The sequence below is a fragment of the Phocoena phocoena genome, chromosome 8, assembly GCF_963924675.1.
Source record: "Phocoena phocoena chromosome 8, mPhoPho1.1, whole genome shotgun sequence".
In the NCBI taxonomy this organism is placed as follows: domain Eukaryota; kingdom Metazoa; phylum Chordata; class Mammalia; order Artiodactyla; family Phocoenidae; genus Phocoena; species Phocoena phocoena.
In genome coordinates this window covers 99,224,572-99,249,402 of record NC_089226.1, presented here as the reverse complement: position 1 = coordinate 99,249,402, position 24,831 = coordinate 99,224,572, and the positions used below count along the sequence as shown (strand labels likewise).

At 40.9% G+C, this 24,831-nt stretch overlaps 1 protein-coding gene across 1 annotated transcript in view; it reads left to right on the top strand.

Moving 5' to 3' along the window:
* The first annotated feature begins 1,895 nt into the window (after nucleotides 1–1,895).
* Nucleotides 1,896–24,831, top strand: part of PATL1 (PAT1 homolog 1, processing body mRNA decay factor) — a 35,435-nt gene continuing 12,499 nt past the window's right edge. The window contains exons 1-9 of the mRNA XM_065881874.1: nucleotides 1,896–1,963; nucleotides 3,931–4,042; nucleotides 11,891–12,108; nucleotides 12,412–12,492; nucleotides 13,077–13,271; nucleotides 14,208–14,309; nucleotides 14,742–14,831; nucleotides 15,053–15,273; nucleotides 16,666–16,755. Of these exons, the coding sequence (XP_065737946.1) occupies nucleotides 1,949–1,963; nucleotides 3,931–4,042; nucleotides 11,891–12,108; nucleotides 12,412–12,492; nucleotides 13,077–13,271; nucleotides 14,208–14,309; nucleotides 14,742–14,831; nucleotides 15,053–15,273; nucleotides 16,666–16,755 (1,124 nt within the window). The 5' untranslated portion in view covers nucleotides 1,896–1,948. The remainder of the gene's footprint in view (nucleotides 1,964–3,930; nucleotides 4,043–11,890; nucleotides 12,109–12,411; nucleotides 12,493–13,076; nucleotides 13,272–14,207; nucleotides 14,310–14,741; nucleotides 14,832–15,052; nucleotides 15,274–16,665; nucleotides 16,756–24,831) is intronic.

The following is a 24,831-nucleotide window of genomic DNA, read 5'->3' as shown; positions in this document are numbered from 1 at the left end:
GTTTTTTTTTGTTTTTTTTTTTTAATTTCTGATCTCTAACATAATGATCAGAAAACAGGATCTGCAACATCAGGAATCAGCAAACTCTTTGTGTAAAGGGCCAGACAGTAAATATTTCAGGCATTGCTAGCCAAATGGCCTCCATTGTAAGTATACAACTCTGCCTTGGTTGCCCTAAAGCAACCAAAGACAATACGCAAAAAAACGAGGGTGGTTGTATTGCAACAAAACTTTACTTACAAAAACAGGCAGCTGGCCAGATTCGGCTGTGGGTCACAACTTGCCAACCCTTGGCCTACATGGCACCAGTTCTTTGGTCATTGTGCTGTTACCGGTACTACATGAGGTTTTGTAATGTTCCATGCATGCTTGAAAGCTAATTATCATCTTATCCTTGGCCTGCTCCACTTTAAGCTTTAGGCCTGGCCCATGCAAGCATTCGCTTTTGTAAAACTGTCACAGTGATTAAGAGATTGGATTTTTGGAATCAGAGAGAACTGGTTGTCACTTTCCACTGGGTGGTTTAGGATAGATGAATTAACATCTCTAATCCTCAGGTTCCACATCTATAGGGAGAATTACAGTACCTACCTCACAGGGTTGGCACAAGGCAGACTTCAGTCATTAGTAGAAGTAGTATTAAAATCATCACTGAACCACTACTCTGTGAGGCAGGTTTCATTAAACCCATTTTACAAAGAAATTAAGCCTCAGACGTGTTTAGATAACCTGCTCCACATCTGACAGCCAGTGACAAAGTACTGATTCCCACCCATAACTTCTAGTTCCAAATCCAAAGTTTCCACTACTCAGACTCTGATTGATCAATCTGGTCATACTAACATGTAAGGAATTTATGCCACTCCTAGGCGAGGCTGCATTTTAAGACACCGGGAGAAAGGAGTTGCGAAATCCACTCTTTAATTCTTCGAATTAATTCTTTGCGGTCCAAGGTTAGTCCTTATGGGGACAGAAAGAGTTCTCCAGGGCCGAAAGGGCATGCAAGGTGCTAGCGGAGGTATACCCCCCAAACAGACTTCTGGAGGCAGGCTGCCGAGGCTTACACCCAGGACAAACGTTTTTCTGGGCTTGATCCTCTAAGCAGGTGGTGTCACCCAGCGGCGCACTCAGCCTCGATGACCTTGCTGCCCACGGCTGTGCTGCCCTTCTTGGCTCTCCCACTTCACCTGCCTGGAGCGCCTGGGACCTAAAAATACCTCCCTGGTGGGACCTCCCGGAACATGCATTCGGCTTTTTTTTTTTTTAAATCGCCCTCATCACTTTGAGACACACAAATCACAGCCCTGACCCGCTGTCGACTCAGCGGGTGACGTGCCGCTGAAAGTGGCGACGAATATTGCCCATTTCAATGACCTGAACTTTTATTTTTTCCCCTCCACTCGGCGCATTATCGTATGTCGTGAGGAGTGCCAAGCAAAACCCGCGAAGACCGTGTTGGACGCTGGCAAAACAGTCTAGGAATCTCCATTTCTCCCAGTCCAGGCTAATCCTGGGACTCTTCAAAGCCTTACCCTGTGACAATCACAAGGCTTTTCTCCGCCCCGTCGGTGACGGAAAACTCGTGACTCGAACCTGAGCGCCGGGCGGACACACAGGAGCCAGGGGCGGAGCTACAAGTCCAGATCGCGAGGAAGCCCCCGACGGGCGGCGCGTGCGCAGTGTCTCGCCATGGGACCTCCTTCCCGCCGCTGAGACTAGGAAGCGGGACGCCAAATCTGTCCCCGCGCAGCCGCCGCCGCCGGGCGCCGAACGGGGCGGCCGCCCTCCCCGAGGCGCGCCTGCGCACGTTCCCACGCACGCTCCGGCGTACGGCGGCGGCCAGGGGTCGCGAGCCGGTGGAGGACCCGCGCGCGGAGGAGCCCGCAGAGTCAGCGCTTCTTCCCTCCCTCCCCTATTCCCCTCCCCGCTCCCTCCCCCCCCCCCAAGAATGTTCCGCTACGAGGTGAGTTGTTTCGACCGGAAGTGACCCCTCCCTCCCTCCCTCCCGCACGCGCCCCTCTTTCTCCCTCGCCCTCCGCGCGTCTGTCCAGCGCTCCTGGGGGGAGGGGGCGGGCGGCGGGACCCGCGGGACCAAACGGAGTGCGTTGGGTCTGGGGTCGCGGGTTTAATCCGAGGGCTGTGAGCTGGCTTCGGGGGGCGGGACTGTCCTATCAGTTGCCACTGAGGAGAGCTGACCTATGTTTTGGGGTGGGGAGGGCCCCTTACGTGCCTTAACCGGACCACCCCGCACACCCGGAGGAGTGAGGAGTAGAGAGCGTTGCACCCACCCTCGGTGTTTCTTGAGGAAGCTTTACCCGAGAAAGCCCAGAGACGCGTTTCCCGCCCTGGACCCGGAACCATCTCCCCTCCAATTACTTATACACACCCCCTTACAAACCGGCGACCGTCAGGTCCCGGGGGCCTGGACTCGCCCTTTGACTGGGGCCAAAGACCGTTTACTAAAGAGGACTCCGAGTTGGGAAGGGGCGTGTCCAGCAGAAGTTCCTTCTGGGCGAGTGGAGGGGGACGTGGGTTTGGTGACGGTCCGGGTATGTAGCAACAGTCGAGAGTCCTGACAGTGTCACTGGTTCGCTGTATGACCTTTAGCGACTCCTAAACATTGGACAGGGTTTCTGGATTTGTAGAACCAAAGGGTTGGTTTAGATGACCCCTAAGAGTCTTTCCAGTGTAAAAAGCAGTGATTTGGTTAAGTAGATCTTTGTGATTTGGGAGTGCTTCTGGAAGTTGCCTGTGATGGGGAAGCAGTTGCATGCTTGCTTTGTGTAAGTTTGGGAGACTTAAGATGGGTAGGATGGCCGTTTGACCTAACCTTTCATTTGGGAACATCCTGGCTAAGAGGTAGCCAGTCAGGGTGTATCCGAAATGTGACTGCAGAGAGCGTGTGGAATTCCGATCCTGAGTCTTTGAAAACTGGGGACACGTATACTTGGTATTTGATAGGAATGGTCCAAGATCAAACTGCCTTTATGTAAACATGGAGAGAGATGATGAGATGCAGTAGGCAAAGTTCCCAAAAGAAAAGAAAACTTGGAAAATAAATCAGTTGAAAACTGAAATGGGGGTGGGAGGGTACGTTTAAGATAGAACACACCTAAGTGGTTAAACTGGTGATATCTAGCGTTGTTTAACAATACCCAATGTTTGCCTAAATCTTTGCCTCATTCGATCCTCACAACAGCTTTCTGAGGTAGGTGGTATTGTCCCTGCATTACCACTTAAGAGATTGTGGCTTAGAGGCTAACACAGCCTGAGACAAAATAGATGCTCAGGGGGTATTGAATGAATTAATCAGAAAGGATGTGACTTGCCCAAGTTGGTATCACTTGTAAGAGTAGAGACACAACTTAAACCTGTCACATCACAGCTTTTCAAGAGTTCACTTAATTGTGATTGAACACTTAGCTTTCTCCTTTATCACCAGAGTTTGGATCTGTAGGAAAACAGAAGGGGAAAAGGAAAATGAAGAGAAAGCTTTAAAAGGGAATAATAAAATAGTTGAAAAGGTGACATGAATATGGGGAAGATGAGAATTTCGTTGAAAAATATAGGTAGAACTCAAGCAAAATAATAAAGTGTTCATTTTCACTTGTCATTATTATTGTAACCAGTGATGTAAAGGAAGTTGGCAGGCCTCATTTCTTGGTTGCATGAGGAAATGCTGTTATTAGATTCTTGATAAATAGAGAAATGGAAGTTTGGGGAAAGAGGTTAAATAAGGAATAGGAACGAGAAGCCGAAGGAAAAGGTACTGAAGTCTTCCCGTGTCAGGGAAATTGGGGGATAGAAAAAATGCCACGTGCACAAAAAGTCATGATGAAGCTATTGTGTTGATCGGGAAGATAAAAACATTTTTTTAGAGCGAGGTTGTGAACTTCATGAATAGCTGATCTCTTTTTTCTCTTTTTTTAGTCTTTGGAGGATTGTCCTCTGGATGAAGATGAAGATGCATTTCAGGGCCTGGGAGAGGAAGATGAAGAGATTGATCAATTCAATGATGATACATTTGGGTCAGGTGCAGTTGGTAAGTGAGGTCTTTCTTTTATAATGTCATCTTGGTCTCTTGCTGTTTTCAGATGCTCTCTTTTATAAGTACTTTTGTCTAAGTAGGCGTAACCTCATTCACAAAGTTGGCAAACTGTTCTGTTCTTCACTCCAAGCATCTACCCTCCTCCTCTGGGCTTCTTTTTGCCTCACTTATAAAATCAAGTGTTTTCTAAGCCCTGTCCCTTCCAGCTTTATGATCTATGGCTCTAAGTTGACACTATAAGGAATTCAAATGATTAGAGAAGTGGACATTTTACAAAGGTTTAAATAATCCTAGAAGAAGGAAATTTTTATTTGTGGAACATGGAACTTAAGGAAAACTAGTGGATTAGGAGAAAACTCAGATTCAGATGTATATGTTTTAAAATTCAGTTGATCAATAATGTATTGCATGACCCTGCTATTGCCCTATAGTATATTCAATAAATAAAGTTTTTTATTCCAAGAATTTTGGTGATAGAAAGTCTTCATAAGTTAGAAAAGTGTTGTGCACAGATGAAATTTTCTCATCCTTGGGTATAGATAAATATTCCTGGTGTTGGAAGTGGTTAAAAAATTAAAGAGCCAAGCTAAACTAGAGGCCACAGTTATAATTACTGAGATGAAAGGTTTAGGGAGCAAGCTTACATAATAAAGTTTGAGAGTTAGAGATCCTGGAACAAGTATACTAATAAGTTAAAATTAAACTGTACTTTGGAAAGATGAATAGGTAAGGGAAGTCCCTGGTGGTCCAGTGGTTAGGACTCTTCGCTCTCACTGCCAAGGGCCTGGGTTCATCCCTGGTCGGGGAACTAAGATCCCGCATAACCCGTGCAGCCAAAAAAAAAAGAATAGGTAAGGCCAGAAACTATAAAACCCTTAGAGGAAGCATAGGCAGAACACTCTATGACATACATCACAGCAAGATCCTTTTTGACCCATCTACTAGAGAAATGGAAATAAAAATAAACAAATGGGACCTAATGAAACTTAAAAGTTTTCCACAGCAAAGGAAACCATAAACAAGATGAAAAGACAACCCTCAGAATGGGAGAAAATATTTGCAAATGAAGGAACTGACAAAGGATTAATCTCCAAAATATACAAGCAGCTCATGCAGCTCAATATCAAAAAAACAAACAACGCAATCCAAAAATGGGCAGAAGACCTTAATAGACATTTCTCCAAAGAAGATATACAGGTGGCCAAGAAACACATGAAAGGATGCTCAACACCACTAATCATTAGAGAAATACAAATCAAAACCACAATGAGGTATCACCTCACACTGGTCAGAATGGCCATCATCAAAAAATCTACAAATAAATGCTGGAGAGGGTGTGGAGAAAAGGGAACCCTCTTGTACTGCTGGTGGGAATGTAAATTGATGTAGCCACTATGGAGAGTAGTATGGGGGGTTCCTTAAAAATCTGAAAATAGAACTACCATATGACCCAGCAATCCCACTACTGGGCATATACTCTGAGAAAACCATAATTCAAAAATAGGCAGTACCACAGTGTTCATTGCAGCACTATTTATAATAGCCAGGACATGGAAGCAACCTAAGTGTCCATCAATGGATGAATGGATAAAGAAGATGTGGTGCAGATATACAATGGAATATTACTCAGCCATAAAAAGAAATGAAATTGAGTTATTTGTAGTGAGGTGGATGGACCTAGAGACTCATACAGAGTGAAGTAAGTCAGAAAGAGAAAAACAAAAAACAAATACCATATGCTAACACATATATATGGAATCTAAAAAAATAATGGTTCTAAAGCACCTAGGGGCAGGACAGGAATGAAAACGGAGACGTAGAGAATGGACTTGACACGGGGAAGGGGAAGTTGGGATGAAGTGAGAGAGTGGCATGGACATATATACCCTACCAAATGTAAAACCGATGGCTAGTGGGAAGCAGCCACATAGCACAGGGAGATCAGCTTGGTGCTTTGTATCCACCTAGAGGGCTGGGATATGGAGGGTGGGAGAGACACGCAAGAGGGAGGAGATATGGGGATATATGTTTATGTATAGCTGATTTACTTTGTTATACAGCAGAAACTAACATATCATTGTAAAGCAATTATACTCCAATAAAGATGTTAAAAAAAAACCCAAAACATTTTATAGAGGTAACATTTTAACCACAATTCTGTCAGTATTGTGGGGTTTTGTTTTAGTATTGTTTTAAAATAATTTCTGTAATTGTTTTAAAATATTATCTTGTAGCTTTAATTTTGTCCATTCCATTTCAATAAGATTTGATGAACACATTTGGAAAAAAAAAAAGATGAATAGGTAAGAGTCCATGGAACTCTCTTTGCTTTGACTGTTGGTGTTGAAAAGCAGCAATGACCACATTTATGTTGGGATGTGTGAATATGTGGGATTTCAAATATTCAAGTTAAGTAATAAGAAGAGGAAATTTATCAGTAGTGGGTAACCCTAAAATGTTCAATATCAAAAACAAATAAGAGGTCTTAAAAATGTTGTATTAGGACTTCCCTGGTGGCGCAGGGGTTAAGAATCCACCTGCCAATGCAGGGGACATGGGATCAATCCCAGGTGGGGGAAGATCCCACATGCTGTTGAGCAGCTAAGCCAGTGCGCCACAACTACTGAGCCTGCACGCCACAACTACTGAAGCTCGCCCACCTAGAGCCCGTGCTCCGCAGCAAGAGAAGCCACCACAGTGAGAAGCCCGCACACCGCAACAAAGAGTAACCCCTGCTCGCCGCAACTAGAGGAAGCCCACGTGCAGCAACAAAGACCCAATGCAGCCAAAAATACAATAAAATAGTTGTACTGGTTACTGGTTTTGCACTGACCTAAACAGCTTAAGTTTATTTAAGCTTAGACTGAGTTGAATGAACCGGCAAAAATGAAAGAGCATACTATTTTCAATCAGGGTTTACAGAATTCCTTGAAGAGCTAAAACTGCTGCTGTTGGAAGCAGCAAGAGAAGCATTTAAGGTAGAAGCTAGGCTTATTGCAGAAGGGAACCGAAGACCTTTTGGATTACAGCCATAGTTTAGGGGATGAGATTGTCCAAGAGGATGACATGATCTCAGATGCTGTTCTCTATCCATGGAGATCACAGGGAAAGGGACATAGAATAGAATGACAAAAGCAGGGAATTGATGTGAATTGCAAATTATATTTGAAACTTTAGTAAAAACCTATAGAATACAATAGAAGCTATAAACAGTCTGTGCTTGTTTCTGGAGCTCTTTTTCTCTTAAAATATTGTACTGAATGTTACCATTTTTTAGCAAATTCATCTGTGCTAAAATGAAATTTATTAAAATGAAGTATGCTGAGGTTAGCCAGCATGGTAAATGTCCTCAGTTTGTAACCTGGACAGAAGAGGAATAGTTTGGCCTTCTCATTGACTTCCAGAGTGCTAGACAGTCTTTTTTTCTGAGTTCCTATGTTCCTCACAAGATGAGGAAAGTATTGCCTTAAAAGAATTTTAGAGTGTGCAGAACTGCATTTTATGTGATGAAAAAGCCCCTAGGGTTACACAGTAAAAGAACAGGTGATAAAAAGTAAAGGCAGTTGGGCTTCCCTGGTGGCGCAGTGGTTGAGAGTCTGCCTGCCGATGCAGGGGACGCAGGTTCGTGCCCCGGTCTGGGAAGATCCCATATGCCACGGAGTGGCTGGGCCCACGAGCCATGGCCGCTGAGCCTGCGCATCCGGAGCCTGTGCTCCGCAGCGGGAGAGGCCACAACAGTGAGAGGCCCTTGTAACTGCGCAAAAAAAAAAAAAGTAAATGCAGTGAAGTAGCATATGGTTAGCCTATTTTGTACCCTGAGGCACAAGGATGATTAAGGACTTCTTGGTCAACAAAGTTCATAATGGAGAAAAGATTTCCCAGTGTGAGCCCTTTCCATTGAGAGTATAATATACTTGAATTGTGAAGTTAAAACCTTAGTTCCTCATCTTGATATAAATACTATACGGGTTTATAAAAAGAAAATTGCTTTCTAAGTCAACCTGTGACTTATTTAATATACTTCTAAAGGTGGATATACAGCTGGTGTAGAGAATTTAAACCAGGAGATAAAATGTCAGACCTGTGACATACATTTTGGTTTGTTGGTTTTTAACTCAAGGAGTGAGTATCTTGAGTAATACCTGTTAGTACCGTAGTTATTTTAAGTCACTGGCTACAGATGCTCTGATGTCACCTTTCCTTAAGAAACTAGTCACTGTCTTCTGCATGGAAAAATGTTTGCATTATCTTTGAGCAGTAAATGGGCCACGGTAATCTCAACTTGTTCTCTAAAAATAAAAGCTTACACTTACAAGGTGCTTATTATGTGCTAGAGACCATTCTGAGTGTTTCATGTATATTGTTAATCCTCGTAGCAGCCTTGCAAGGTAGGTACTATTATTATCCTCATGTTAACAAATGAAGAAGGAAAATGCCAGAGATGTTAAGTAACTATAAATACAGTCAATGTAAGCTACCAGTTATGTTTTAACAGTCTCTGGGGGATCTTTGGGAATCTCCTGCCTCCACATGGAAGGGCTCCCCATTCTTTCTACTTCCTTTTTATTGATAGCTGCTAAAATCTTTAGGGACTGAGATTGCTCTAAAATTAAATCACCTCTACTTCCTGTTCATTTTGTTTTTATTCAGAAGCAAATATCTCTGAGACAGACTTGAGGGGAATTACCACAGCAAGCATACATTTATAAAAGCAGCCAGGAATTCAGTAACCCACCTCAGGGTATAGGTTAATTAGTTGAAGGAAAACAATTATCTCTTTCCCTTCATTTCTCTGTTATTTTTTTCCCCTGCCCTTTATCATTTTGACCAGTGTGGGTTGAGGTCAAGCATTGGCATATCTAAGTATGTTTTTAGGTCATTTGAAAAAGATACAGAGTGAGGTATCCTTTTATACTAAGGACGTGTGATCTCTGACATTACTGTTTCAGGTGATTTTTCGCAAGAGCAAGAAATATCTAAAATGAACATGATGGTGTTCTGTGGCATAGGTTTCTTTGCTTACATGTTTGAAAAAGTAACAATTCACAACAGAGCCTTTCTCACAGAATATGGCTACTTAACCAGCATTTTTTAAATTAATTATTAAGGACAAATAGATTATCATCTTTGGTGGGACCTAGTAAAGTTAGTAAATAGGATTATGAGAAGTGAATGAAATCAATGCAAATTAGAGCTCTTTTGCATTAGAATCAATCTTAACAAATCCGTTTCTTAAATTTGGGAAATAAATGTTTAAAAAAATCCCTTAATTCAGGATTATAGACTCCCTTTTTTTTTTTCCAGCATTGTTGAGTCAGTAAAATTGCAAAAAGCAGTTAGTCCTTCAAAAGATGCTTAGCTTACTCTTCCTTAGCAAAGATGTTACAAATATTAATATCACAATTGATTTTTAATTACACTGTTCTTTAAGCATATTTTTTAAATAGCTGATAATTTAAATTAGTGCTGTAATTTTCATCTAAAGTAGATTTTTCCCTTTACCACAAGTAGTACATTCACATCTACCACAGTGCTCAAAGACTAGACAGTGGTTCTGATCATACAAATTATAAATTTGGGAGTCCCACTTACCTCGTTTTTTTTGTTTTTTGGCCGCGGCATGCGGGATCTTAGTTCCCTGACCAGGGACTGAACCCGTGCCCCCTGCATAGGGAGCATGGAGTCTTAACCACTGGACCGCCAGGGAAATCCCTTACCTTGTTTTTTTGGATCACTAGTGTTATATGATACATTTTTATATAATAAAAGTAGCAATTTTAAATGTTTATAATCTGACCCTGAAAGGGACTTAGGCTACTTAAATTTGTTATACATCTGAAACTAATGTAATGTTGTATGTCAACTATACTTCAATAAATAAATTAAAAATTGCAAATAATCCAAATTTCCATCAGTAAGGGATAAGTTAAATTACTTTATTAGTAGAGTAGAATCTTATATAGGTATGAAAAAGAATGAGATGATATTATCAGTAGTTATGTGTTCCCACTTTAAAAAATTTAACATACCTGAAGAATTATGGGGAACTTTCACTTTCTAAGTTACATATTTGTGTAATGTTTAAATTTTTTTAACAAACATGTATTTTAACAAGTTGCATATGAGCCCTTCAGAAAGTCTAAATCTTTTTTTAAGTGGCTACCATTAATTACACCCTTAGTATATATCAGGCACTTTTTTTTTTCTTTTTTTCTTGTCGTGGTGCTCCCACTTCTTCCTTCTCCTTTCTTTAAATGAGGTATATAGAAAAATATGGAGAGGATTGTCATTAAGGACACTTTTTCAGAATTCTGTGTTTTTATGTTAGTAATTACCTGTTATCTCTCTGTTTTGAATTTTGCAGGACATACAAAACAAAACTAAAATAAGAATAAAAATATATAACATTTACAAAAGGATACATGGGGTTTTGGTGGGTTAGAAAGTAGTGCATGTTCAGATGAGGTGAAGGTAGAATTAAAATGAAAAGATTATTTAGGGAAAGCTTCAGTGAGGAGGGAAAGGTATCTGAATTTGAATGCTGAAAGGAGCAAAGTAGTAGAGCTTTTATGATGGAGTCAGAAGGGCATGATGAGCGATGAGGTCGAGGAGAACTGGAATGAGAGAAGTGACGGAAGTAAGGTCTGGTTCTAGAGAAGCCGATAGAAGGTTCTGAAGATTTTCATCTGTGCTATAGCTAGACCCAAAAACAATGCTGTGTCAGCATAAAAAACAAAAAACAACAAAATAACCTAGTGCCAGTGCTACAGATCATATAGTAGTATGTAGAAATAGACAGTTAAAGCAGAAGAGGACCGACGCTGGTCCAAGTCACCCTCACCTTTCCTGTGGCATACTTGTAGTAGCCTCCTAACAGGCCTCCGTGCTTCCAATAGTGTTGCCCCCTTCTCTGCAAATCTGTTTTCAACACAGCAGGCAGAGTGATTCTTTCAAAAAGTCAAGCCACATCCAAACCTCCAGTGGCCCCCATTTCAGAGTGGCTCTAAAGGCCCTGTAGGAGCTCTCCCACTTTGACCTCATTTTTCTTCTCCTCTTCACCCCTGTTCATTCCAATCCAAGCACAGTCCTTGCTGCTTCTCAAAATCGTCAGTCTCTCATCTTAAGGCCTTTTTACTGACTGTCCCTCTGCCTGCGACACTCTTCTCCTAGATATCCACATGGCTAGCTTATTCTTGATACTTTGCTCAAATGTCACCTTCTCAATGAGACATACCTCTGACCATCCTATTTAAAGGTTTCAATTTGCTTCTCTTCCACCGTATTCCTGTAGCATATCATCTTCTAATATAGTATCTAATTTACTTATTCGTTATGTTCATTATCTATTACCTGTCTCTTCCCTGCTTAAAAAGCCACAGGCGGGCAGGGATCCTTGTCTGTTTTGTACACCAGTGTACCCCATGCACCTAAAACAATGTCTGTCACATAAGAGATGCTCAAAAAATACTAATTGAATGACACAAATGGATTTAAAAGCTTGTAAAGAAGATGCCACTTACCTAAGAGAAAGTTGTACGCTAGCGCGAGCTTTTGCCTGAAATATCACAGAATCTCAAACCAACAGGTTGTACTATATCACCAACTTAGAAATTGGTTTCAGAATATAGTTTGCACATCGTTGCTAATGTATTAAGCTATTACTCCAAAAGTCTGAGTTTATTCCTGGTAGGATGTTAGTTGTTCTCAATAGTGCAAAGCCCACTTTAAATGTGGCCCTTAGTTTAAACCTTATTTCATGACTCTAGATGGATAACAGAAGAATTTTATAAAACTTTTTTATTCCAATATGAACTCTGTTTCTTTTTTATGATTTCCTTATAGATGATGATTGGCAGGAAGCACATGAGCGCCTGGCTGAATTGGAAGAAAAGCTGCCTGTGGCGGTTAATGAACAAACAGGCAATGGAGAAAGGGATGAGATGGACTTGTTGGGTGATCATGAGGAGAATCTGGCAGAAAGGCTCAGTAAGATGGTGATTGAAAATGAACTAGAAGATCCAGCTATCATGAGGGCAGTACAGACCAGGCCAGTGTTGCAAGTAAGTTACTGTGATCTGAGAGCTATAGCAGACTGGTAATTAAAGCAAAGTATTGGGCTTGGCTATTTTATTCCACCTACTATACTGAGAGAATTACATGTGCTATAGAAATTTGGTAGTATAATTCCTGATGATAGCAATTCTAGAGATGAAGTCGGGAAATAAGGTCGATTCTAGAACACTGTGGTTTCTGTTCTCAAGCAGTTGAGGCTCTTTGGGAGCTTTGCTCACCGAACGCTGGTAAGTTGCCCAGCGAGCCCACCCTCTTCTAGACTTTGTGTGTGTGTTTTCCTTTTTTGTTAGCCCCGGCCAGGAAGTCTCAATTCCAGCATCTGGGATGGATCTGAAGTTCTGAGGCGAATCCGAGGACCACTGCTTGCTCAGGTATTAAACGTTTTCTCGTTGTATAAAAATCCTAATACCCCAAAGCTGGCTCCTGTTGTTGTCCTTTCCTTACTGGAACAATGTATGGATGCATATCCTTTGCCGGTCTTAACGTTGATTATGTCGCCCAGCACCCATAGCTGGACCTGTTGACTGTGCCCTCCCCCAGACTCTGTGGTAATGCTCACTTGACTGTGCTTTCTTTGAAATGGTTGAAAGGGGCCATTGGGACTCAAATTTGACAGCTTATGATTTGAATTACTTAAAGTCATTTTTAGGCAAAACTATAGGGACAGAGAACAGATCAGTGTTTGCCAGTGGTTGGGGGTGGTAGGAGAGGTTGACTACAAAGGAAGTTTGGGGTGTAATAAAACTTACGTGTCTTGATTTTGGTGTTAGATCCAGGACTCTCTGCATTTATCAAAATTTAATGCTATACACTAAAGAGGGTACACATTTTTACTGGATGTGAGATAAAACTAAACAAAAAATTTTAAAATAATTTCTCAAGATATCTGGCATCTGTAAAGGTTATTAAAACATTTCAAGGTAGCTAATTTTTTAAACACTACTTCCTCAATTAGGAAATGCCTACAGTGTCTGTGTTAGAATATGCCTTGCCTCAGAGGCCCCCACAGGGCCCAGAAGATGATCGGGACGTTTCTGAGCGTGCATTACCGAGGCGGTCAACTTCACCTATCATTGGGAGTCCTCCTGTTAGAGCTGTCCCCATAGGCACCCCACCTAAGCAGATGGCTGTACCCAGCTTCAACCAACAGGTACCTCTCATTAACAGGCACTCAGCCCAGGATATTGGGAATCTGGGCAAAATTATTTGGGAAATTGGTGATGCTGGGAGGAGGGTGGAAGTTTGGGGTAGGCATTAGATTAGAAAGAAAAGTAGCCAATTAGAGGAAAAGTTAGTACAAATAAGAGACACATTCCCCAATGCCCATTGCTGGTGCTACTACTGTTGCTGCTGCCTTTTAATTGGGGGAGGAAAAGGGTAGTGAACCACATTTAGTGTAAATGTCCTTTTTAAAGTGTTTTGCTGGCTGCCCAAAACATTGGCAGAGAGGTAACTGAAAGCTGGGGGGAGTGGGAACACACAGCATTGTCCACATCCCTTTTTACCTTTAAGATATCCCTGCTTTCCCTAGAGCCTGTGCAGTCCTGTTCCATAGACTTTCCTCCACCTGAAACCAGCAGCTGAAAAGGAAGGCCAATTTGGAAGGTATGGGGGGAGGGTGGTATTGGTATGGCCTAGTTAGGCTCAATATCCTATGAAATGGTGGAGTCACAACGTACACGAAAGAGCTGAGCATGGCGGCCATATCATAGGGACTTCAGAATAGGACTTAGTTAATCCTCCAGCTTTCTTATCATTCCATCTCCCTCACTGCTACCAAAATATATCCTCTTGGAGAGAATTTGCAAGTCAGAATATCTGCTGGTACCTCCCTCAGATAGCATGGAAGGGTGGGGATAACTGGAGAATTAGCTAAATCTTCCTCAGTTAAAAGTGGCACATTGCTTGATATTTGTGAGAGGAAGTGACCAAAGGTTCTGTATGTGGACCAAAGCCATAGCAATTTGCTTAGAAGTAGGGCTTTGCATTGAGTTCTGTGTCTCTGCCGGTACTCGAGGGGAGGAAGAATAGGTAGAGGAAAAACTGACTTCACTGAGTGTAGTTGTACATATGTTTGTCCTGATAGGTTCTGTGTCCGAAGCCTGTCCATGTTCGACCCCCAATGCCACCACGCTATCCTGCTCCCTACGGTGAGAGGATGTCTCCAAACCAGCTCTGCAGTGTCCCGGTATGTCACTTTACAATCTAATGAAAATATTTTTTGATCACTGCCTAGTATATAGACATCTCCTAAATCTTACATGTTTTTTATAATCTCCATACTTGAATTTCTGGATCTTATAGTCCCCGGGTCAGAAGACATAGTTCATCACGTTCAGCTATTTCTTACCTCAACTCTTTTCTTATCTTAAAAATCTAAACTTGACGTGATCAGGTTTCTTGCTATTATAGTCCCTCATTCTACTTCTTTCTCTTTCACGTTACATGATCACAGTGCTTTCTAACTTCCAGCATTACTCTTTCATATTCCTTCAGTGGACAGCTCAGCTCTACAATTTGAGAGTTTTTCTATCTAAGTTAATTCTGTATTTCTATTGAGTTCCCCTGTTATTTACCTGTTTTCATGGTATAAATATAATTTTTTTTTTTTTTTTTTTAGAACTCTTCCCTACTGGGTCACCCTTTCCCTCCTAGTGTTCCTCCTGTTCTCAGCCCCCTCCAGAGAGCCCAGCTTCTTGGAGGAGCACAGGTAAGCCTAGGGTTAGCTCAGCCCTTAAAGAGCTTTCTCACTTTCCAAAGGTTCACTAGCTGATATCCCCCTTTTTTGCTGTTAATCAGTCACTGCCGCCTCTTATTGTTTCCTTTACTTTCTCAGACAAAGTTACTGATGGAAGCAGTATTCACTTTTCTGTGGATAAAAGTAAGGGGACTTGCTGATCAACTGAATCTGAGATCTTGTGCCTCTTGTAGCTACAGCCTGGACGGATGTCTCCCAGCCAGTTTGCACGGGTCCCTGGATTTGTTGGTAGTCCACTTGCTGCCATGAATCCCAAGTTGCTGCAAGGGCGAGTTGGGCAGATGCTTCCCCCAGCACCAGGCTTCCGTGCCTTCTTTAGTGCTCCAGCCCCTGCTACACCGCCTCCTCCTCAGCAGCACCCTCCTGGCCCAGGGCCTCACCTGCAAAACCTAAGGTACACAAAACAGATGCCTCCATTTATCCATTGTCATCTAAGCCTCCTGATCATTGACGTTTAGTGCTGTAACATAGAAGTCTGTTGATATTTGCAAGTGATATATTTTGAGATGTTATTTGATCCTCAAGTTGCCAAACACAGAAATGTTTGACCGTCTCCAGGCTTTCTTATGAATCACATTTCCCTCCAGTCACATGCTTCCTGTGTACATTTGCACATTACTAATCACCTTTTTTATTTCTCCTGAAGTTTCTTATGTCTCACTTATTTCACAAACACACACAGACTTACGTATGCACGAAGTGTTTGTCATTTAACAAGAATTATCATATACTAAGGAACAGAGAGGAAGTTCCCTTGCGGTCCAATGGTTAGGATTCGGTGCTTTCACTGCCATGACCTGGGTTCAGTGCCTGGTTGGGGAACTAAGATTCTGCAAGCTGCACGGCTCAGCCAAAAAGAAAAAAAAAAAAGGGAACAGAGATATAGATGTTGAGTTGTCAGCTAATCTCAGTGCTAGCTAGTTGCTTGCTTCCACTGTGGTTTTATAACAGGAGGGGTTTAAGTTCCTGCTTCAGTGAAATTGTGTTTTATTACATATTGTATTGTATCAGTTAGGATTCTCCAGAGCAGCAGAACCAGTAGGATATAGATAAATAAGTAAAGAAGAAATTTACTGAAAGGAATTGGCTTGCATGATTGTGGGGCTGGCAAGTCCAAAATTCATAGGGCAGGCCAGCAGTCTGGACATTTTGGTAGGAGTTGAGGTTGCAACCTTGAGTCTGAATTTATAGGGCAGGTGGGCAGGCTGGAAATTCAGTCAAGACTTCCGTGTTCTAGTCTTGAGGCAAAATTCCTTCCCTGGGAAACATGTTTTCCTTTCAACTGATTGGGCAAGCCCCCAACCACATTATCGAGGGTCATCTCTTTTTTTCTTAAGGTCAACTAATTGTAAATGTTAGTCGCATCTACAAAATACCTTCACAGCAACATCTAGTTGAGTGATTGTCCAAACAACTGGCCAGCTTAGCCAAGCTGACATATAAAATTAACTATCACACATATATGTTTCAGTGTCATTCCCAAATACTTGAAACTAAGTACACTAAATCTATTAGAGACTTCTCTTTAACAGGAGCAAAAAGAAAGAGAGTTAAACTGCTTTACTGCTGATTCATTCTAATTTTATGATTGTCCTCTTAGGAGTTGAGAATTGGCTTTTGTGGAAGACGCAAAAATACAGTGGCGTCTTCCTTCTGAAAGATCTTAGAATAGACTTTAGCATTCCCTTGGGTGAACCTGTATGAAGTTATCCTGTACTGACCACATTGTTAAAAACTTCAAGTCATCAGGATGACAGAATTGCACATCTTTTCCCTTTTTGTTTAGATCACAGGCCCCAATGTTTAGACCAGACACAACCCACCTTCATCCACAGCACCGTCGACTCTTGCATCAGAGACAGCAACAGAATAGGAAGTAAGTACTTATCCTACTCCTTTGTGGTTTCTTAATTTGGCTTTCATTTTTGACTGATTTAGTTTACTTTTTAAGTAAATGTAATCAGTATTGCACTTATTTTAACTGGTTAAGTCAGATCATATATGCTGTTATTTTATGTTTCCACTGCACAAATTCTTTTTTTTTTTAATTTTTGAATTTTACTTATGTTTTATACAGCAGGTTCTTATTAACTATCTATTTTATACATATTAGTGTATACATGTCAATCCCAATCTCCCAATTCATCCCGCCACCACCACCCTTCCCCGCCACTTTCCCCCCTTGGTGTCCTTGTCCATATGTTTGTTCTCTATATCTGTGTGTCTGTTTCTGCCCTGCAAACCGGTTCATCTGTACCATTTTTCTAGGTTCCACATATATGCATTAACATACGATACTTGTTTTTCTCTTTCTGACTTACTTCACTCTGTATGACAGTCTCTAGATCCATCCACATCTCTACAAATGACCCAATTTCATTCCTTTTTATGGCTGAGTAATACTCCATTGTATATATGTACCACATCTTTATCCATTCATCTGTCGATGGGCATTTAGATTTCTTCCATGACCTGGCTATTGTAAATAGTGCTGCAGTGAATATTGGGGTGCATGTGTCTTTTTAAATTATGGTTTTCTCTGGGTATATGCCCAGTAGTGGGATTGCTGGATCATATGGTAATTCTATTTTTAGTTTTTTAAGGAACCTCCATACTGTTCTCCATAGTGGCTGTATCAATTTACATTCCCACCAACAGTGCAAGAGGGTTCCCTTTTCTCCACACCCTCTCCAGCATTTGTTGTTTGTAGATTTTCTGATGATGCTCTTTCTAACTGGTGTGAGGTGATACCTCATTGTAGTTTTGATTTGCATTTCCCTAATAATTAGTGATGTTGAGCAGCTTTTCACGTGCTTCTTGGCCATCTGTATGTCTTCTTTGGAGAAATGTCTATTTAGGTCTTCTGCCCATTTTTGGATTGGGTTGTTTTTTTTAATATTGAGCTGCATGAGCTGTTTATGTATTTTGGAGATTAATCCTTTGTCCACTGATTTGTTTGCAAATATTTTCTCCCATTCTGAGGGTTGTCTTTTTGTCTTGTTTGTAGTTTCCTTTGCTTTGCAAAAGCTTGTAAGTTTCATTAGGTCCCATTTGTGTATTTTTGTTTTTATTTCCATTAGGAGGTGGATCAGAAAAGATCTTGCTGTGATTCATGTCAAAGAGTGTTCTTCCTACATTTTCCTCTATGAGTTTTATAGTGTCCAGTCTTACATTTAGGTGTCTAATCCATTTTGAGTTTATTTTTGTGTATGGTGTTAGGGAGTGTTCTAATTTCATTCTTTTACATGTAGCTGTCCAGTTTTCCAAGCACCACTTACTGAAGGGACTGTCTTGTCCATTGTCATAGATTAGTGTGTGGGTTTATCTCTGGGATTTCTATCCTGTTCCATTGATCTATGTGTCTGTTTTTGTGCCAGTACCATATTGTCTTGACTACTGTAGCTTTGTAGTATGAAGTCAGGGAGCCTGATTCCTCCAGCTCCATTTTTCTTTCTCAAGATTGATTTGGCTATTCAGGGTCTTTTGTGTTTACGTACAAATTGTGAAATTTTTTGTTCTAGTTCTGTGAAAAATGCCATTGGTAATTTGATAGGGATTGCATTGAATCTGTAGATTGCTTTGGGTAATATAGTCATTTTCATGATATTGCTTCTTCCAATCCAAGAACATGGTATATCTCTCCATCTGTTTGTGTCATCTTTGATTTCTTTCATCAGTGTCTTACAGTTTTCTGAGTACAGGTCTTTTACCTCCTTAGGTAGGTTTATTCCTAGGCATTTTATTCTTTTTGTGGGATGGTAAATGGGATTGTTTCCTTAATTTCTCTCTGATCTTTCATTGTTAGTGTGTAGGAATGCAGGAGGTTTCTGTGCATTAATTTTGTATCCTGCAACCTTACCAAATTCATTGATTAGTTCTAGTAGTTTTCTGGTAGGGTCTTTAGGATTTTCTACGTATAGTATCATGTCATTGGCACCAGGGACAGTTTTACTTTTTCTTTTCCAATTTCCTTTTATTTCTTTTTCTTCCCTGATTGCTGTGGCTGGGACTTCCAATACTGTGATGAATAATAGTGGCGAGAGTGGACATCCTTGTCTTGTTCCTGATCTTAGAGGAAATGCTTTCAGATTTTCACCATTGAGAATGATGTTTGCTGTGGGTTTGTCATATATGGCTTTTATTATGTTGGGGTAGGTTCCTTCTGTGCCCACTTTCTGGAGACTTTTTATCATAAATGAGTGTTGAATTTTGTCAAACGCTTTTTCTGCATCTATTGAGATGAGCATATGGTTTTTATTCTTTAATTTGTTAATATGGTATATCACATTGATTGTTTTCCATACATTGAAGAATCCTGCATCCCTGGGATAAATCCCACTTGATCATGGTGTATGATCCTTTTAATGTGTTGTTGGATTCTGTTTGCTAGTATTTTGTTGAGGATTTTTGCATCTATATTCATGAGTGATATTGGTCTGTAATTTTCTTTTTTTTTAGTATCTTTGGTTTCAGTATCAGGGTGATGGTGGCCTCATAGAATGAGTTTGGGAGTGTTCCTTCCTCTGCAGTTTTTGGGAAGAGTTTGAGAAGGATGCGTATTAGCTATTCTCTAAATGTTTGATAGAATTCACCTGTGAAGCCATCCGGTCCTGGATTTTTGTTTGTTGGAATTTTTTTTTTTTTTTTGTGGTATGCGGACCTCTCACTGTTGTGGCCTCTCCCGTTGCGGAGCACAGGCTCCGGACGCGCAGGCTCAGTGGCCATGGCTCACGGGCCCAGCTGCTCCACGGCATGTGGGATCTTCCCAGACCGGGGCACAAACCCGTGTCCCCTGCATTGGCAGGCGGACTCTCAACCACTGCGCCACCAGGGAAGCCCTGTTGCAAGATTTTTAAACACAGTTTCAATTTCATTACTTGTGATTGGTGTGTTCATATTTTCTATTTCTTCCTCGTTCAGTCTTGGAAGGTGATACCTTTCTAAGGATTTGTCCATTTCTTCCAGGTTGTCCATAGAGTTACTTGTAGTAGTCTCTTATGATGCTTTATATTTCTGCAGTGTCTGCTGTAACTTCTCCTTCTTCATTTCTAATTTTATTGATTTGAGTCCTCTCCCTCTTTTGCTTGATGAGTCTGGCTAAAAGTTTGTCAATTTTGTTTATCTTCTCAAAGAACCAGCTTTTAGTTTCTATTGATCTTTGGTACTGTTTTCTTTGTTTCTATTTCATTTATTTCTGCTGTGATCTTTATGATTTCTTTCCTTCTGCTAACTTTGGGTTTTGTTTGTTCTTCTTTCTCTAGTTCCTTTAGGTGTAAGGTTAGATTGTTTATTTGAGATTTTTCTTGTTTCTTGAGGTAGGCTTATTGTATTGCTGTAAGCTTCCCTCTTAGAACTGCTTTTCCTGGCATCCCATAGGTTTTGGATTGTCGTGTTTTTGCTGTAATTTGTCTCTAGGTATTTTTTTATTTCCTCTTTGATTTCTTTAGTGATCTCTTGGTTATTTAGTAATGTATTGTTTAGCCTCCATAAGTTTGTGTTTTTTATGTTTTTTTTCCTTGTAATTTATTTCTAATATCATAGGGTTGTGGTCGTAAAAGATGTTTGATATGATTTCAGTTTTCTTAAATTTACTGAGGCTTGAGTTGTGACCCAAGATGTGATCTATCCTGGATATTGTTCCATGTGCATTGAGAAGAAAGTGTAATCTGCCGTTTTTGGATGGATTGTCCCATAAATATCAATTAAATCGATATCTGGTTTGTTGTGTCATTTAAAGCTTGTGTTTCCTTATTAATTTTCTGTCTGGATGGCCTGTCCATTGGTGTAATTGAGGTGTTAAAGTCCCCCAATATTATTGTGTTACTGTCAGTTTCCTCTTTTATAGCTGTTAGCATTTGCCTTATGTATTGAGGTGCTCCTATGTTGGGTGCATATATATTTATAATTGATACATCTTCTTCTTGGATTGATCCCTTGATCAGTATGTAGTGTCCTTTTCTTTTGTAACATTCTTTATTTTAAAGTCTATTTTATCTGACATGAGTATTGCTACTCCATCTTTTGATTTCCATTTGCATGGAATATCTTTTTTCCATCCCCTCACTTTCAGTCTGTATGTGTCCCTAGGTCTGAAGTGGGTCTCTTGTAGACAGCATATATATGGGTCTTGTTTTTGTATCCATTCAGCGAGCCTGTGTCTTTTGGTTGGAGCATGTAATCCATTCAAGTTTAAGGTAATTATTGATATGTATGTTCCTGTTACCATTTTCTTAATTGTTATGGGTTTGTTTTTGTAGGTCCTTTTCTTCTCTTGTGTTTCCCACTTAGAGAAATTCCTTTAGCATTTGTTGTAGAGCTGGTTTGGTGATGTTGAATTCTTTTAGCTTTTCCTTGTCTGTAAAGCTTTTGATTTCTCCATTGAATCTGAATGAGATCCTTGCCGGGTAGAGTAATCTTGGTTGTAGGTTCTTCTCTTTCATCACTTGAAATATATCGGGCCACTCTCTTCTGGCTTGTAGAGTATCTGCTGAGAAATCAGCTGTTAACCTTATGGGTGTTCCCTTGTATGTTATTTGTCATTTTTCCCTTGTTGCTTTCAATAATTTTTCTTTAATTTTTGTCAATTTGATTACTATGTGTCTTGGCATGTTCCTCCTTGAGTTTATCCTGCCTGGGACTCTGTGCTTCCTGGACTTGGGTGGCTGTTTCCTTTCCCATGTTAGGGACGTGTTTTTTGTTTGTTTTGTTTTTTTGTTTTGTTTTGTTTGCGGTGCGCGGGCCTCTGACTGCTGTGGCCTCTCCTGTTGCGGAGCAACAGGCTCCGGACACGCAGGCTCAGCGGCCATGGCTCACGGGCCCAGCCGCTCCACGGCATGTGGGATCTTCCCGGACCGGGGCACGAATCCGTGTCCCCTGCATCGGCAGGCAGACTCTCAACCACTGCGCCACCAGGGAAGCCCTAGGGACGTTTTTGACTATAATCTCTTCAAATAATCTCTTCATCTCGGATCCTTTCTCTCTCTCTTCTTCTGGAACCCCTAATGCAATTGTTGGTGCATTTAATGTTGTCCTAGAGGTCTCTTAGGCTGTCTTCATTTCTTTTCATTCTTTTTTCTTTATTCTGTTCTACAGCAGTGAATTCTACCATTCTGGGTTCCAGGTCACTTATCCTTTCTTCTGCCTCAGTTATTCTGTTATTGATTCCTTCCGTTGTATTTTTCATTTCGGTTATTGTATTGTTCATCTCTGTTTGTTTGTTCTTTAATGCTTCTAGGTCTGTGTTAAACATTTCTTGCATCTTCTCAATCTTTGCCTCCATTCTTTTTCCGAGGTCCAGGATCATCTTCACTATCATTATTCTGAATTCTTTTTCTGGAAGGTTGCCTATGTCCACTTCATTTAGTTGTTTTTCTGGGGTTTTATCTTGTTCCTTCATCTGGTACCACGTCCTCTGCCTTTTCATTTTGTCTATCTTTCTGTGAATGTGGTTTTCCTTCCACAGGCTGCAGAATTGTACTTCTTCTTGCTTCTGCTGTCTGCCCTCTGGTGGATGAGGCTATCTAAGAGGCTTAAGCTTCCTGATGGGACGGACTGGTGGTGGGTAGAGGTGGCTGTTGTTCTGGTGGGCAGAGCTCAGTAAAACTTTAATCCACTTGTCTGCTGATGGGTGGGGCTGGGTTCCCTCCCTGTGGGTTGTTTGGCTTGAGGTGACCCAGCACTGGAGCCTACCCACTCTTTGGTGGGACTAATGGTGGACTCTGGGAGGGCTCACGCCAAGGAGTACCTCCCAGAACTTCTGCTGCCAGTGTCCTTGTCCCCACGGTGAGCCACAGCCACCCCCAGCCTCTGCAGGAGACCCTCCAACACTAGCAGGTACGTCTGGTTCAGTCTCCCGTGGCATCACTGCTCCTTCCCCTGGGTCCTGCTGTGCACACTCCTTTGTGTGTGCCCTCCAAGAGTGGAGTCTCTGTTACCCCCAGTCCTGTCAAAGTCCTGCAGTCAAATCCCGCTAGCCTTCAAAGTCTGATTCTCTGGGAATTGCCCCTGCCGTTGCCAGACCCCCAGGTTGGGAAGCCTGACGTGGGGCTCAGAACCTTCACTCCAGTGGGTGGACTTCTGTGGTATAAGTGTTCTCCAGTTTGTGAGTCACCCACCCAGCAGTTATGGGATTTGATTTTACTGTGATTGCGCCCCTCCTACCATCTCATTGCGGCGTCTCCTTTGTCTTTGGATGTGGGGTGTCTTTTTTGGTGAGTTCCAGTGTCTCCCTGTCGATGATCGTTCAGCAGTTAGTTGTGATTCTGGTGCTCTCACAGGAGGGAATGTCCTCCATCCATTTCCACCTTCCAAAAACTGGAGCCCTGAACTTTAAATTATGTTATTAGATTTAATACCTGCCTGTATACCAGTGCACAAGCTTTAAATGACAAGAGCTTATCAGTTTGTTTCCAAGTTACTATAATTGTGAAATACAATTTAGATCTGGGGGGTGCGGAATCAACGTTTTATATTCACTGCTTACCAAGTTCTTACCATACTTTTAACTACCTTTTGTTGACCATCTCATCTCAGACATAATCTTGAATATAGTCTCTAGCATTACATTTGAGTCTTACGTAAAGCCAACAGTCACTCTTTATCTTTGCCTCTGTTTAATCCTCATTCAAATATATATTTATATATGTGACCTCAGCTGTGTACCAGGCACTGTAGTCAGTTTTGGGGTTTGAAAGAAGAACAAGACATACCAAACCCTTGCCTTCATGGAGCTTACATTCTATCACCATTCTTATATATAAAATAAGAGAATTAAACATAATTTTGAGGGGTTTTTTCAACCTTTCATTTTATGGTTCTTTGTGTATAATTTATTTTTTCTTTCAAAAAAATTCCAGAATATTTTTTTCAGGGGGAAAAAAACCAATATGGACTCTTAAGACACAAAAAGTACAAACCATAAAGGAAAAGATTAATACATTAGACTGTTAAAATATGAAACTTCTTGTGCCTGCAGTTAACATTATGGTATTATGTACTTCAGAATTTAAGAGTGTAGATCTCATGTTAAGTGTTCTTACCACCACCAAAAAAAGAGAAAGAAAGGGACACAAGGAGTAGGTGTTGGATATGTCCATTACTTTGTTTATGGTGATGATAACACAAATGTTTGCATATGTCCCAACTTACCAATTTGTACACATTAAATATGTGCAGTTCTTTGTATATCAGTTATCACTTAATAAAGCAGTTTAAAAGTATTTTAATAAAATTTCAAAAATATATTAAACTTCTGTGTAACAAAAGGCATCAAACACAAACATGTAATTTTCAATAGAGGAAACCTACATGGCTCATAAAAGTGAAAAGATTTTTCAGATTCACTTGTAATCAGAAGAATGCAAATTAGATAACCATTTTATATCATCAGGCAAAACGTGAAGTGTCTCAGCTGTCATTGTTGGCAGGAATGGCACGCACAGCCTTTTGAGAGAGAATTTGGCGATAAATAATAAGGTTGATAATGTGGATACACTGCATCCTAGCAGCTCTGCTTTTCAGTAGATGCCTGTGTATGTTATCACCAGCATGGATAAATATGAAAGGCATAATGTTGAACAAGAAACAAGGAGTGGAACTGTATGTCTAGCACCAGTTATGTAAAGTGGAATAACACTGTGTAATATTTAAAGGTAGATGCACAAGTAATAAAAGTATAAAAACATTTCATGGAGGTTGCATGACAAAGTCAGGATAGTGGTTCCTATAGGAAGGAAGGGAAGGTGGAAACCATGATCTGGAGGGTATAGGTGGGCCTTCAACTGTAAATGTCACACTGTATTACTTTAATATTACTTTTTAAAAGTCTGAAGCAAATTTGACCAAATAATTTTTTTTTCATAAAGTCTAGATGGTGAGTAAATGGATTTTTTAAAAATAGTATTTGCTGGGCGTTTCTGTATGTTTGAAGTATGTCATGATTTTCATCAAGTTT